At 38.4% G+C, this 16059-nt stretch overlaps 1 protein-coding gene across 1 annotated transcript in view; it reads right to left on the minus strand.

Moving 5' to 3' along the window:
• TOX (thymocyte selection associated high mobility group box) overlaps positions 1 to 16059 on the minus strand; it is a 295082-nt gene that overhangs the window by 18669 nt on the left and 260354 nt on the right. The window contains exons 5-6 of the mRNA XM_061171715.1: positions 12134 to 12364; positions 1489 to 1569 (exon numbers count right to left, since the gene is read on the minus strand). Of these exons, the coding sequence (XP_061027698.1) occupies positions 1489 to 1569; positions 12134 to 12364 (312 nt within the window). The remainder of the gene's footprint in view (positions 1 to 1488; positions 1570 to 12133; positions 12365 to 16059) is intronic.

Raw genomic sequence — 16059 nt, forward strand, 5'->3', positions numbered from 1 at the left:
GGGTTGCAACTCTGAGAATGAATAGCAAGAAAAGTTGCAGCTAAGAGCAAATCTGAGGACACTTGTTTTGAAAGTAAAGCTTAGTCAGTATTATAGCATTCTGGCAATCTGCATAACATTAACCAGAGTGCTTTGTATTGGGATTGACACTTCATGTATTGATTTGCTCATATGTAAAATGTTCTGACTCAAACTTCTATTTAAAATGCTCAAGAAGAAACTTATCTTGGATGAAATAAGAAGAATTCATATGCCCCCTTACATCTTGGGCATGTTAATCTGAATAATACCAAGTGACTATACAACCCAATTGTTGGATGGATCTAATATTTTGCACCTTGTTTTTTTGCTATAATTTTACATACATGCTGTGAGTTCTATAAATATACAGAAATGTGTGATGGTATCAGCAGAAAATATAAACAGCTTCAAAAGGAGTTAGAAAAATTAGAAAGTGTGAGATCCATAGTGGGATAGTACAGATGAGCTAGGAATTTTAAGGTTAAATAATAAATATTAAGTTTTCCCACAATGTCATACCTTAGAAGTGGAATGCAAAGTTGCATTAGACCAACAGTGTACCGAAATTTCTTATGCATTTGTATTTTGTGCTCCTTTTTCTTCTCTGTATCATATATTCAGTATATGTTTTCCCCAAGAAAAACTAACTTATATAATTACTTTAGAGTTGTTGGAAGGGGAATGGATATTTGTGGATAAAACAGAAAGTATTTTTCATGGGTGAATGGAATGAAGTCCAGAGCCCCACCCGCACTGAGCCTGGTACCAGCCACATCTGGACTTAAGATGCCACAGTGTCCAGTCCTCACAGCTTCAGCCCTGTCTCTGAGGTTACCTGCCTGAGAAATCTATAAAAGGAAATATAGCTTTAATAATCCAACACCAAACAGAGTTAACTCTTGAGTCTTTATACCAGCAAGGGCTCGTATTTGAGGTATTCTAAAGCATAAACTCTTTTAGTGGTGTTTTCATTTTCAAATGAAATGCTGCATTTTTTTTTCATTTGTTTGTTTGTTTTGGTAGGCTTACATTCTGATCATGTTGTAATGAGGCTAGGATTAAAGACAGTTGGCATCTCCTCAGCAAAGACCAATGTGATGGGGTCAGGGTGGAGGGCAATTTAAGCGTGGAACATGGTGAAACAGAAAGTTGGTTAGGGATTAAGAATGCACTGTGTCTAACCCACAAAATCAGTAATCCACAGGTGGGCAATAGTACACAAAAGGATGGATGGAGGACCATCCACCAGGTGGATGGATGGAACGACACCAGAGGATGTTGTTCTGGTCCTCTAGGTATGAACAAATATTTTCATAACATATAGCTTTGTTTAGGATTTACTTTTTCTTTTTCAGCAAAGGAGATTGTGCAGAAATGCTAAAGTACTCTTTTTTGCTTTCACATGACCATCAGAGTCTGCAATGAGATGGCCACAATCCATCCCAATACCACATGGTTGCATGTTACCTTGGATACCAGGCTGGCTCTGTATGCTGCTAGTTGCTTCAGGTACTCCTTCTTTGCAGCCTCTGTTTTCTTTTTATAGACCTGTAACAACAGAGAGTCTGAAATTAGAAAGCGCATCTGCTTTTGTTTCCAGAGAAGTACAGTGCAGAATGATAATTGTGTGTGTTCACACACACACACACACACATAATATAATAATATACATCTCCCCAAAGATCGTGTTTTCTTACTGAAACAAGTTTTTAAGAAGTATGGCAAGAGATTAGATAAGAAAAAGATTAACTATAGTAAAATTTTCCATAAAGCATATGTACAGATTTATCTGGGGTACTTTGACAGTGGAGGTAGTTGGCTTAGAAAGATACTATTGATGAAGGTTTCCAGGGAAAGAAACTACATGTGAATAAAGAAGTCATTCATATTTACATAATGGGCAGATAATTCTACAGTGCATTCAAATCCTGATATATATTCTCCTTGCTAAATATAAAAACAAGGACAGAATTAAAAGATGATCAATTATGTTCAATATGTTAATCAAAGAAACAGTTATGGAGTTTGCAGGTTCATCACTATTTAAAAATTTTGTATCTTGAAGTTCTATTTTCAAAGACTCAGGAGTTGCCAATGGCAGTCAAAGTCACATTTGGGAGTGGGCTGGGGACGCTGAGTGGCCGAGGAATGCATGTGTGCCGTGCAGTCTGCTGTGGTCATGCCCTTTCCAACAAAAACACTGGATGGCATGAGTGTGTGGAAGCCTCAGTGTGAAAAGGTAAAAATTGTTCAGAATTGAATTCCAGTTTACAGAAGCTTTTCATTTTTCATAGGGGATCATTTTGCAAATACAAGTAAAATCATCCTAAAGTGAGCAAAAGTACCAAAAAACGACTTGCTGGTAGGCTAAAAGTCACACTGCTAAGTTAAACAGAAAAAAAGTCATTAGAGTCAAAAATGAAAGATTAGCAAAGTGAATACACACGGCTGTCTGCTACCATTAAGCTCGTTCTTTCAAGGCTTTAGAGTCTGTTTTTGTCAATCTTTTGAAATCACCCCTAAAGAATAAAATATTTTTCACCATTGGATGTATTTTCATCGATATGACTATTTTAAATTTCCCACATCTTGAATTTTACAGCAGGGAATGAGGCTTGGCTAGTATTTTGTAATGCTGAGCTCAAAACCAGACACAGCTCAGTGTGAAAAGTGGCTTTGGGATTAGTCAAAATAGTTAAATATAAATTATGTCTAAAGACCAAGTATCTGCCAAAGTCGGCAGCAGAGGTCAGTTTATGGTTTCTGATGTGGAAGGTGGTTTGCTGAGCCCAGCCCCAACTGTGAAATTCAAGGTGTGAGAAATATTACTTACTCATGAATATTTTAATTAAAGCAGAACATTTTATTTAAGGTAAACAAATGAGTAACCTTGTCAGCAGAATTATAAAGGACCCTATGAAATGAAAGTGCTAATTTAAGGAGCTCTTGAGCCTAGTCTTTTATATTTGGCATTTTGGTATATTAAAGGCAATTATAATAAGGCGATTAAGAATTTGTGCAACAGTAACATACAATCATTGTGTCATCTTTACAATACATAGAACTAAAGAAACTTAAAAGAAATTTTTTAGTAAAAAGCCAAATTAATCCTTTGGTTCAATTACAAGAGAACTCTTAATTTACTGAGCTAATTATTGGAAATAAAATTCAAATCCTTTTTTAGACATTCAAACATGAAAACAAATAAACACTAGATTACAGCACATGTCTTTGAACAGTATGATTCATGTATATTATATGTTTTGGTCAGCCACAATCAGAAACACAGAGCCCTCCTGCTTTTTATTGATTTATTTCTTTCTCCCAAGACAGATCTCTGTTTGTAGTTCTCCTCCAATCTCTTCTCCAAGACATAACTTATAATTAATGACCTTACACTGACAATGTTTACGTTTACTTTTAATACCTTAAAACCGTTTGGAGAGGGTTTTTCTCCCACACAGACAGAAATCCTATTCAGGACTTTGAAGCAAATATTTAGCAAAAATATCTTTGATGGTAGTACGCTTTTGTATACTAGAAGCATTTCTATCATGTTTTTTATTCATATGCTACTCTAAGTGACCCCCTGGGCAGCTAACTAGGGTTCATTTAGCTTCCAAAGGCAAATATTACACACTTGGGTCCATAGCATTGCCCAAAGCATCATTTTCTAAGTAGCACAGATAAGATGGTGTTGCCAGATGGCCAGATTGTAACATCTATCATCTTTCTTGCATGTGGTTTCTATTGAAACAGCAACAGTGTTACTATGGTGGGGCTCCCAGGGGTTAACGTCCCACAAGGTGTTAACTTCCCTGAAATTTGTTGATTAACAACCATGGGAGAAAGGTGGCAACTCAATGTGTTTTAGGCTGAATGTGTGCCCCCTGGTTTCACTGGGAGATCGATGTTGTTACGGGATACCTGACTAGCATTCAGGGTGCCCTGTTTCCTCCAAATGGCTCCCTATTGGCTACTGATGATTGGCTATGTGAGATCATCGTACAAGCGCCTAAATACCGCTTTAGAAAAGGGTAAACTCATCAAGTCACATTACACGGATTGATGGGTCCGCTCTTTCCTGAATAGATGCAGGTGTTCAGAGGGAGGATTCAAAGGGTGGTAATTTCAGGAGGTATATTTCTGTAATTGTGTTTAAAGGGGGGGGGGGTACCCTAGATCAGAATTAAAATCTGAGGTGGTTTCCCCGATAGTAATTTTGAACCTCCACCTTTGAGAACTAGCTAATGGCTCACATGTTATTCACCCTGTATGTCTCTATGATGCTACCTTCTAAAATTGCACAAGGATGCTTTCTGAATTCTATATTTGATGGAAATGTCTGAAGAAAGACCTCAAATGTATGCGTGAATGATAAAAAACATGTAAGAATTCCACATACTTAAATTCCTACTTCAGAACAGATATTTAAAAATCATCAGTAAAAAGTTCCTCAAAAACGTTTCAAAGCTCTATTTATGGATGGAGAAAGTCTTCTGCTTGCAGATACCAAAGATGACGCTGACTGCATTTGGCAATGAACAGCCCACTGCAATGATCAAACCTTCTAATCTAGGAGGATAGGTCTGATTTATAGCAAAGTTAAGTTTGGGAAAGAAATGGTCTCTCTCTCTCAGGGAAAGACAAATACTTTAAAGAAATGTGATTCACACAGTAAATATTAGTACTCAGTTGAACTACAAAATGGCTTCCAAATGGTCTACAGCTGTTTGAAATAAAGTGCAAAGTTGGCCAGATGAGGATTTAAAAATCATAATACATCATTCATCATTTTCCCCAGCTCATCCAAACACTTTTGAATTCATCCTGTCCTAACTTAGTTATTTGCTGTGGTTTGTTATTCTAAGAAAGCTACCATATCCTATCTAAGGATCACATCTCAGTGGTTAAACTAAAACATACATAATGGCTAAATTAAAACATACATCAAATAGCAATTCTAGAGAATCCAAATTCTGTTCATGTAATCTAGTGATTCTGTGAATCATTTTTTAAATGCTCTGCGTTCCAGCATGTGTAATATATATGTCTTATAGGCTAATAATCTCTAATTAAAATCAGCAGTTCAGTATCAGTGAATATGATGCACACAAACAGAAAAAATTCTAATACAACCTGTCATTTTGCTTTTTGCACTTTCTGCTCCCTCCCCAATAATCCATCTAACTTATACAAAAAAGTAAAATCTTATAAACACCATTTAGTTCCTTCTTCCTTCCCTCTTTTTCGGCTCTGGCCCTTAGTTAATCTCTAGTTGTAGTTTATTTCAACTCTTTACAGTAATAATAAGAAAAAACATAATTCTTCCAATTCTGGATTTTATTCAAACACTATAAAACTAAAAGGCGCTTTTCTTTTTCGTTAACTTCAAATGCAGTTTTTTTTTCCCCAGTATAAGTTCATATTTATAGAAAATGCTTAGAAATACAGTCATATAAGAAATAATAATTTAATCACAATTCCCTGTCATACACAGTACTTGAGAAATGAATGTCTGCAGCGTCTTTGAATGCTGTTATTATTTAGGACAGTTAGAGCAAGTGCCTCTGTGTTTTATACAGAACTTAGTCCTTAAACGCAGTTAAATTTCCATTTGTGTAACTTGCTCAGCATTTTCTTAAGCATTCCAGAACTCAGAGAACTTTATAAAGTAGTATTCAGAGCACTGAAAATATTATACAATGTGTCAAAAATCTTGCTATCGATTCTTTCTGGGATCCATCCAATGCATACAAAGAGTCTGCACAAAAATGGTGTAACGTGTTTTTGGAATGGCAGGGATCAGACAGAAGCAAGCTCCTCATCTGAAAAAATGGCTGCAAAATAGATCTGTAGATTCATTAAATGAGGATGACCGGGGCGAGTATAATGTCGTTCGATTATGCTTAACAATATATTGAGTATCTATTATGTGCCTTCATGGTGTGAGGAACTGAAGCTACAGAACCAAAAAAAGGCATTAAAAATATGCCTCTATTGTGTGCATCTTTTGTGTCAGGCACACAAGAAATGCAGACAACCCCCCCCCCCACATATATATATTATACATATATATATAATCAAATTGATCTGGTATCTAAGATCCATCTTTGCATCTTTGTTCATGCAAGGGCTCCTCCTGGCTGCATGAGATCTCCCCTTGATGCCTCTCTTAGACCCCCAACTGCAGGGCCTGTCATCTTTTTGTCTACAGCAGAAGCCCCAGCAGGCAGGGCAGAGCTTGGTACATAGTAGGTGCTCAGGAAATACCTGTGATCCAGTGTATAATCCCTAGTCTCAGGTTTCTCCTCCCATGAGTCAGCACGGGCATGGGTGTTCATGGTAAAGTACCGAATCGCATCTTCTAAATTAGAGTGGGCATCAATAGGAGTAGGAGATTTGGTATACAGACAGACAGCCCGCCCACCCCAAACATGTTTACCAATAATACATAAAGCACAGCAGACTTGAGCATCATAGTCAAATTCTCTCCCTGCTGATGTCATGGAACCTTTCAAGTGGAATGTCTGCTCCCGCTGTGTATGAGCGTGGAATATTTCTGCGTGTATTTATACCCATGAAGGCATGCCATAATCCCATGTATGTACCAATGATTATATGTATTTATACTTACCTGTGTTTTAGAGGTAAAATATGTTCACCATTGCATGTAATATTTCTAACTGCTGTTTTACGTTTTTACAAATATAAACTTTTCTTACATTCTACAGTTTTTAAATGAACAATTATTTTATATATCCTTTACTCCTAGTTTAAAAAAATTGGGGAAAATGCATAGTGTTTATAAGGAACTGGCCAAGATAAACACATGCGTGAATGTGACAGTGCAATAGGATTTTAGTTAACCTGAAGTGCTGTTGACATAAAATCCACATTTTATCATAAGATATGGGGCGGGGGAAAAAACCCCGGCAGCATATCTGTAGTGGGTGTTTGAGCACCAGTGAGGAGTAAATGATTTGATTCCGTGGGCTCAGAGGATTTGTCAGCTGCCTCATAAGTATAATTCTGGCTCTTCATATCCCTGCTGCTTCTAATTTAGCAGGACAGGCTCATAATTGAAGCAAATTAACTATTTACACTTGCCACTTCTACCAGGGGAAGAGGACACAGCAGCAGGAAAGAATGAGCAGGAAATTACATTCTTCCCACTTGTGTCAGATCTGCCCTTATATAAACACATTAACAGTAATTTCATAAGGCGTCAAACATAGGAATAAATACTGAGGGATAAAATAATGAGGTGTTGCTATTGAGCTGAACTGCTATGGCTAATATCCTTGGATATGAATTATGCATCCTGAAAGAAGGCATATGTTACAATATTCAAACAGTTTCCCTGCAAGTGATATCTGCTCATTAGGCTCTGGATCTCGAGGTAACTCCACTCTCTGCCCCCACAACAGGGCTAGCATTTACAAAAATAGGCTCTCTGGGCACCGTGGGCTGTGGTTTCTCCTGAACACACCAAACTCTGAACAGGCCTTCCACTCCATTTTTAGCCTAACAGCATGTTTATTTAGCTCTTTGGCTGAAGCTCTAAAGCCATTTAATGTAATGTAAACAAGAACATTTTGTTTGTAATTTGGTAAATGTATTACAGCCCAACTGTGTCTCCAATTAGGAACTTAAGGTTCACTTAGTAATTTACATCTGGTTCTGATTTAAGGTGACTTTCCTTTCTCACTTAAGAACTGACTTTCCATGGCTAAAAAGGACCCAAGAACACTTTACAGCTCTTTGGACCAATCTCTTCTGCTTCAAAGCTGGACGGACTCTTTAATTTAGTGGGGTTTGATTTGCTCTCCGTTAACCGTGAACTCAGATCCCAGACTTAGATGATCAGAATCACAGAATTCAGAAATAACGGGGAGAGACAGGAAATCTAGCTGGACCTTCATAAAAAAAGATGCTGAGGGTTGCTGAAACTCCAAGGAGTCTAATACAAAGGGCGTGATCTTGTTATTATTTTTCTTTCTCTGTAGGTTCCAGTCAGTGAAAGATAAGTAGCAAAGACCAACATCACAGCCACGCTTATCTTTTATTTCCCTCTCTCCATCTGGTGCCTTTTTTAAACAACTTAGTATGGCTCTGAACCGGGCTGTCTATTGTCTTAGGATTCATTAGCATTTAAAACCTCCAGTTGGAATCCCAGACACAATCCTGCTCCCATTCCAGATTCAGCACCATCTTCCAAAGTATTAAAATGGAGAGATCTCTGACATGTGAAGTTTGTTCAGTGGCTTTGGTAGGAATGATTCATATGGGAGGTTTTGTGTTCCTGGAGGATTTTTAGCACTTCTTTCGGCTTCCTTCTGATTTTTCTTCTTTGAGAGATTCTTCATAGAAACCAAAGTACATATAGTTTCTCCCTTATCATGGCTTCTGAAAATAAAGATCTGTCCATCTGCATGGCTTCTTAGCCCCGCCTAAACTCCACAATGAGGAAGCATGTGACACAAACATACAGCAGCCCTATTAGTCCTGTTCCCTCTGGCTGGCAAGAAAACCTTCGATTGTAATCTCACTAATAGCTGTTTTTCCTTAAGTATTGTAATTTTCTGAGCCCCTAGTAAGTCATCAATAATTTTGTCCATTTTCTCCAGTTCGTGTTTATATTTGTAGCTGTTCATAATTGGGGGCTATTATGACAACGGGATTTTTGAACAATCGTGGCGCATGAAATCCTAGCCTTCTACTTGAACCAGCTGCCTACACAATGCCAACAGCATCACGTGGGGCTGTTCTGAAACATGCACATTTGTCCTAAATTTTGAAGTTTAATGGTCTGCCTCTAATCGGCTTCAGCAACATTCCTTTAAAAATACATAGCATGTGCTCCCCAATCTGAATATTAAATGAGAGTAAAATACAATTAATTTAAGCTTGAAATAGAGATATTATATTATGTTGGCACAATGAGTCAACATAAAGGGAAAGAACAGGTGGTAACACACCATGCTAACACTTTAGGATATTTTGCTGACATTCTCTTGATGCCCAAACGTGCGTCCTAGGTGGGCATGCACGCTTCGCTGGCCATTCCTGCACACTGTTAGACAGCGGCTGCCACGTGGTGTCCCAGCAGCCCCGTCAGATGCAGTATGCTCCCTTTTGTAAGCGTGGCGTCTGATTTCATTCATTGGACCCTCTCTCTGCTTGTCCCTGGGATGGACTTGCACCCTATATGTGTCATAAACCATCCTTTTTGGCATACTCTGCAGTTTCACTATCTTTATTAAGCAAGATCATCTTTTAAGAGAAAAGGATAAGCTATGCTGAACCCCTGTCAAGTCAAAGGAACATAAGGCATGGGGACAAACCATTTTCGAGTGACTCAAACTGCTCCCAATACCTTGTTTTGAAAATAGTGCTCAAATGTTAAAATATTAATTTTTCTAGAAGAGACAAAGATAGTTATTTCTATTAGTATATTCTCCTAAGCAATCTTAGCATAACTTTTTAAAACAACTGCATTTTGATTATGAAATTGCTTTATAATACCCAATGAGTTAAATAGGGTCAGCTATTACATAATTTCATCCTTTATTTATAAAACAAATTCTTGAAAAAACCCCCAACTATTTCCATTAAGAGAGAACCCAGCGATTTCCCTGGTGGTCCAGTGGTTAAGACTTCACGCTTCCACCACACAGGGGGCGGGTTCAATCCCTGGTCGGGGAACTAAGATCCTACATACCATGAGGTACAGCCAAAATGTTAAAAAAAAAAAAAAAAAAAAAAAACAGCGAGAGAGAGAGAGAACCCAAAGACAGACTCATTACAAGTTAGTTATTAAATTGGAAATAAAAGAGAATGAGGAAAATGTTTTGTCATCACAAGTATACTGGAAAGAGCTTACAGTATTGAGGCCTTGTCCCTATCCAAGAATACACACAGGGGTTGTCAAAGCAGAGAGAGAGGTATGTCTTGGTGCTTGGATCATGGGTGGAGCAGGGACAGGGATGGGGTTGGGATTCCTGGTGGATGTGCACTCAGTTTCTCAATCCGTGAAGCTGTAGTGAGTGGAGGAATGAGCCCCTCTACAATTCCATCATGAGTGTCCAGCCTCAGGGGGGAACCACACCTCAGCTTTGGGAGTGTGAGAGCAAACTCATCTGAGTTAGGATAGAAACCAGCTCTGAAATCCTCAAACAACTATAGTAGGTTTTCAATGGTATCATAAAATACAACGTCAACCACCCTCTTAATTGTGAGATGAGTATTTTAATCGAATGCAAGGAGAACGTTTCCGTGGTGTGTTTTCCATCCTCAGAGACGACTCTTGTAGCAGAGCTCCACATGGTAGGCCTGTGCTTTCCTATGAAGCCCTTCCCTGGGGCTGGCAACCTTGAAAAGGACGTAAGAAAATGTGTAGAGATTTCAGATTGTAAAGGACAGCTTTGGCTTACAGTAAAGAGGGGTTGGAGAGAACTGGGGGAGGAGGTTCTGTGTTTCCTTAGCAACTGGTTTTACCATTACAACTATAATTGATTTCATGAATTGGTTAGAAAAAAATGGTTAAGTTGAATGATGATAAGTTCTAGTCACAGTGTGGAATTTTAGACAAGTCAGTCAACAGAATGGGACTCTGTCTTATTCTCTGCTCTACTCTCAGTGTCTAGAACAGTGCCTGGGGCACATGGTAAACATGCAACAAATATTTGTTGAAGGAGTAAGTGACTGAATTTAACCATCTGGCCCCATTTCATAATCTGCAAACTTCAGATAAAAGTATCTATGAGGAAGGAAGACCTCTGCTGTGGGCTCAGCAGGTAGAAGAGCAGTTCCCGAGATATGCGAGTCTGTATTTTTGCTGTGCTACTGAGGATCAGGACAAGGAACTAATTACCCTGGAAATAATTCATCATTATGTGGAATTACTTGACAAGTATTTTGGCAGTGTGTGTGAACTTGATATCATTTTTAATTTTGAGAAGGCTTATTTTATTCTGGATGAGTTTCTTTTGGGAGGAGAAGTTCAGGAAACATCCAAGAAAAATGTCCTTAAAGCAACTGAGCAGATAAATCATGTAAAAGTGTTCTTCAAAGTATAAAACATGATATACATGATAGATGTTGACAGATATAACAATATATAGTTCTTATAGATGTACATAGGTTTGAGATGTTCTGTTTCTTACATACTTCCCTGGACCTGATGAGGAGAGGTGAAAAGTCCCTGTCCAGAATCCAATGAGACTAACCCATCATTAACGCCGTAAAGTATTCTGCAGCAGCTAAAGCTGCATCTACTTAATCGTTTCAGTGACTTAACTTTAATGATAATGCTTGTCTAATTTTTCCTTCGTGACCATGAAATTCTAGATGGTGACAATGGCAATCTAGTCCCTGGTTTAGAAATCTGGGATCAATATTGCTTCTTTGTTGAAGTGGGCTACATCTGCATACTGAACTCTTTCTCTCCACAGTTCCCACCCTCCTTAAGACATTCTGGGCTACTCGCCCTATGGCTGAGATACAAAGTGTCTCACGGTCCTCCACCCCCAACAGTGTGGTCCTCAATCACACCACGGCAATCCACAAGAGAAGAAGAAAATAACCAGGCATCTGGGCCCATTTAATACAACCTAGAAATACAGTACAAGTGGGATTGAATAACATACTCTGATGGTCTTTAGGGAATGGATAAGGGTAGAAACCCTTAAATTTGAGGTTCATTTAGCAAAGAGCAAAGAGGGTTTTGATGACAAAAGAGTAAATAGTAAGTGCTGAAGAGAGGTGTGGACAGTTCTCAAAATACTTTTAGTATTTTTTCTGTCTTTATGATCGCATTGGCAACATTAAGGAATGAGGTAATCCTGGCTGGGATGCGTAAAAGTCCTTCCAAAAGTAACTGCACTATATAAACTTTGAAACAAAGGAACTAACATGTTATTTATAACAGAGCAATAAAGGAGTATAAAATGATGTCCAAGTCCCCTGAAGTCTGGTTCTGATGGGGCACATTCTCAGCCTCAGTTCTAGTATCTGAAGAATTCACCCAACATCCTTAGAAGCCATTTCTTTAGAATGCATACACTTTCTCAAATCATGTTGATTCACTCCATTTCACATCTTTTCTTACCTGTTTTTGCTCTTCTCCTAAACCATCCCACATGGAAGCCACAATTTTAGAGACTTCACCGAAGGTAGCGTTTGGATTTTGGCCCTTGATGGCAGCCTGAGTATCACGAAAGAATAACGCATAAGCAGACACAGGCTTCTGGGGCTCATTCGGGTCCTTCTTCTTCTTCTTTTTGGGGGTTTTTGGTTTTTTCCCCATGTCAGAGGCAGGTCGCTTCTCTCCACCATTGACCTGAAATAAAACAAAATCTGAATTACAGAAGAACTAAGAAAATTTGAGGACAAATCATATTGCTCTCCCTTGAGACTTACATAGATCTACTCACCCATACACATCGTGCAAACACAGACGTTTCTAAGGGACACTTGGTTTTGTTGTTGCTACTGTTTTTCAAGTAAAACTTATTTCATGTAATTTTCCTATTCATTCTTTTCCAGCCTAATTTACGTAGCTTTACAATAATATTATTGACTCTCTTTTATAATACTATTGTACTGTTAGATATTATACCTTAACTCTCTCAACTCTTTCTTTTTCTCATTCAGGAAGCTGAATGAGGAGCCGCATCATGGCTAGGACAGCAGCAGGTTCCTCGTGTAGGAACCTCGTGTTCCCTATTGTATGAACAATCTAACCTGTTTTCTTCGGGGGAGTTTATCCTTTTCCTCCTAGTTATGATTTTTAAACAATAGTGGGCAACATGTCCAATGAAGAAAGTTGAATGGCTTTTGGTGGTGCACTTAGGTCTACGGAATGCTGCTGGGAAAGCCTAGCAATGCTCATGGCTTGGAGAATGGCATAGTCTAGACCCTAGATCAGTGATGTCCAACAGAACTTTCTGCAATGGGGGTGAAGTTCTAAAATCTGCACTATTCAATAGGGTAGCCACTAGCTACATGTAACTAATGAGTATATGAAATGCAGCTAGCAGGAATAAGAAACAAAATTTTAAATTTTATATAATTTTAATTGCTTTAAATTGAAATAGCTACATGTGGCTAGTGGCTACCATATTGGAGAGTGCATCTCTGTAAACTAGATTCTCAAATCTAGACATTTCTAGAACAGCTTTAATATTCAGTTTAAGGATAGATTCCATTTTCTCCCATTTTTCCTTGAGTATGAATATTTGGATAATCTGAATTGTTATTATGATGCAAGTGGGAAAAAAACCCTACAATGTATTGATATTTAAGACATCTGCATTTGAACTTTGATACTAATTATATGCGATGTCACTTCATCCACCTCTATAGAATGAGAGATTTGGGCTACGATTTCTTTCTAGTTCTAAAATTATATGAATCTACATGAGTATCAAGTAGTGTTGTCTCGTAAGGAATCCTCTTTCCACACGCCTCTCCCACCAGCACAAAGGCCCCCGTACACTGTCTCCTGATGAAGTCACCATTATCAGGGAGGTTCTGCACCCTCACCTTCTCTTATTATGACTGTTGTTGCTTTTTTCTTCTTGGCAAACAATGTAATATGTATCTTATTCAGACGAATTGCCAGGCAGAGTAATTTGTGTGAAGTAACTGCCACCATTGGAGATGAAGCATGATCTCCTGAGGGGCCAGTGGATGTGACATCAGAGGATCCACACTCATGTCCTCCTTTACTATTTTTAGCTGTGAAATCTTGGCAAGTTACATAATTTCTCTGGGCCTCCATTTCCTCTACTGCAAACCCGTTGCAGTGCCATTTTGTGATTACTGAGATGATATATATATAAATATGTTTAAAACTTTAAAATGATATTCAGATGTTAATTATGACATAGTAGTAACTTTTTACTGAATGAATGGAAAGAAATGACCTTAACACTAATTTGTGATGCCATATGGTCTTGGTTTAAAAGATATGCCTTGGGAACCAGAGACAGGAAAAAAACTAAGTGAATTCTTTGGCTTTGGCTTTAGTGAGAAAGTTATTTAAAAGATTATCATTTTGAAACTGTCTACTGAAGCAGACTGAACAACCCCATGGGGACAGGATGCTCTGAACCAAGCTGACAAGCTAATGTAGATTAACACTAGAAGATCACTTCCCCAGGATGGGTTTGAGGTGATCCTGTCAAATGACTGGTCCTCAGGTAAATCTGCCAAAGGACAAGGATGCTGGGACTGGGCTGAGTTGATACTGGGCAAACGGGTGTAACGGGTCTAAACTAAACATGCAGGCAAATATGACCTAGAATGGTCATTCTCAATGGTTGGATGTTAGAATCACCTGGGAAACTTAAATAATACTCTCATGTCCAGGCTTCAGCTCTATACTGATTAAATCAGAAAGTCTAGGAGCAGTAGACACTGGCCTCAGTCACCCTTAACTCTACTCCTCCAACTGCCGTTTAACTACTTCAGACACGTAACAGACAAACAAGCAAACTTTCTCTTTGCCCCAAGGCTACACAGAGCCGATCTTTCTTCTCTTCACAGCCAGACTCCTCCACGTGGTTGTACTGGCTGCAGGCAGCTTTGGCAACTCACTGTACCTCCCCACTGCTTAGCTTTCAGTAAGGTCGCCAAGGACCACGCTGATAAATCCAGTGGACTTTTTACTCTTCCCCTGACTTGATTTCTCACTGGGGGTGTCCTGTCTCTTCCAAGGGCTCCATGACATCACAGTCTCTGGGTTTTATGCCTACCTCGGTGTCCTCACTGTTTCCAGAATCATTTTTAGGCCTATCCTCCTCCACCTGGCCATTAAATGGTAGTGTTCCTGATGTTTTTTTTTCTTTTTTTTTTTGCTGTAGACTGTCTTCTCTTGTGAGTTTGTACTTAGGAATGTCTTAAGACACAGGGTTTCCATTACCATTTGTGGGTGGATGAGTGTCAAGTTCTTTTCCTCTGAATTCTGAATGCATAGAAACAATTGCTATTTGACATCTTTATCTTCTTTATTTTTTTTATAATTTCCAAATTTTCTAAACATAACTATTCCTATATTCAAAATAATAAAATATCAAGAAGAAAAATAAAAAGGACTCAAGAAAGACCACAATGAAGAATATTAAAAATGAAGGAATCATTACATTGGAGGTCATATTTCATCAAGGATTTGGAATATTTAGACAAAGGGAACAAAGTGTAGGGAAATGAATGGTTCTCCACAGGGAATATTTACCTGGACTCCTTTGAAATTTTAATTGAAAAATTAGTGATCTGAAACATTAAAATCTCCATGATTGCAGATTATATCTACCTTTGTAGAAAATAATCAAATGTCAGTTGTAGAGATAAATTTCCTATGATTCACTGCAAATACTTTTATTAAAAGATTTTCCCAAATAATTTAAATAGTTTCCCGATTCCATTGTCCAAAATTGTGTTTGAACTGCTGATCTTTATGCTTCCTTTCTTTTTAAATTGATACTGGACAACACGGTGCAATCTACTGGATGTGTGATGCCCTGTGGCAACAGAAAGGCCAGTTACCCTCCTGCTGGACAACGTGGCCCTTCCTTCTAGGGATTCTCTGCAGAAGGAGGAGAACCTGTTACTGCCAGTGAGAAGCTCGAAGTATCAAGTGTATGAAAACCACAAATTACTGTTTTGAGGCCACGTACAGCAACCCTGTAGGAATCTCTAAACAATTCCATGCAGCCAATCAATTTGGTTGGTCTTCTGGAGGCTTCCCCTATTTTCCTGGCTTGTTCCTATATTCTTGGATCATAATATTCTGACCACTTACAAAACTGCCCTCATAGAACCGAACTATGGTTTAAGATAATACCCTTTCACCAAAAGCTGATGTAAGAGGAAACAATGAATATAAAAATTATGTGTGAAAGAGTTTTTAAAAATAAAATGTGCTTTGAAGGGAGTCACTGTTATACTGCTCAGTGTTCCTTGTATGAAGACTTACTGGATACGTACAGTGTCTTTGCTTTTAGGATGCAATAACGGGATACAAATTCCTTG

The sequence above is a fragment of the Eubalaena glacialis genome, chromosome 17, assembly GCF_028564815.1.
Source record: "Eubalaena glacialis isolate mEubGla1 chromosome 17, mEubGla1.1.hap2.+ XY, whole genome shotgun sequence".
NCBI lineage: Eukaryota > Metazoa > Chordata > Mammalia > Artiodactyla > Balaenidae > Eubalaena > Eubalaena glacialis.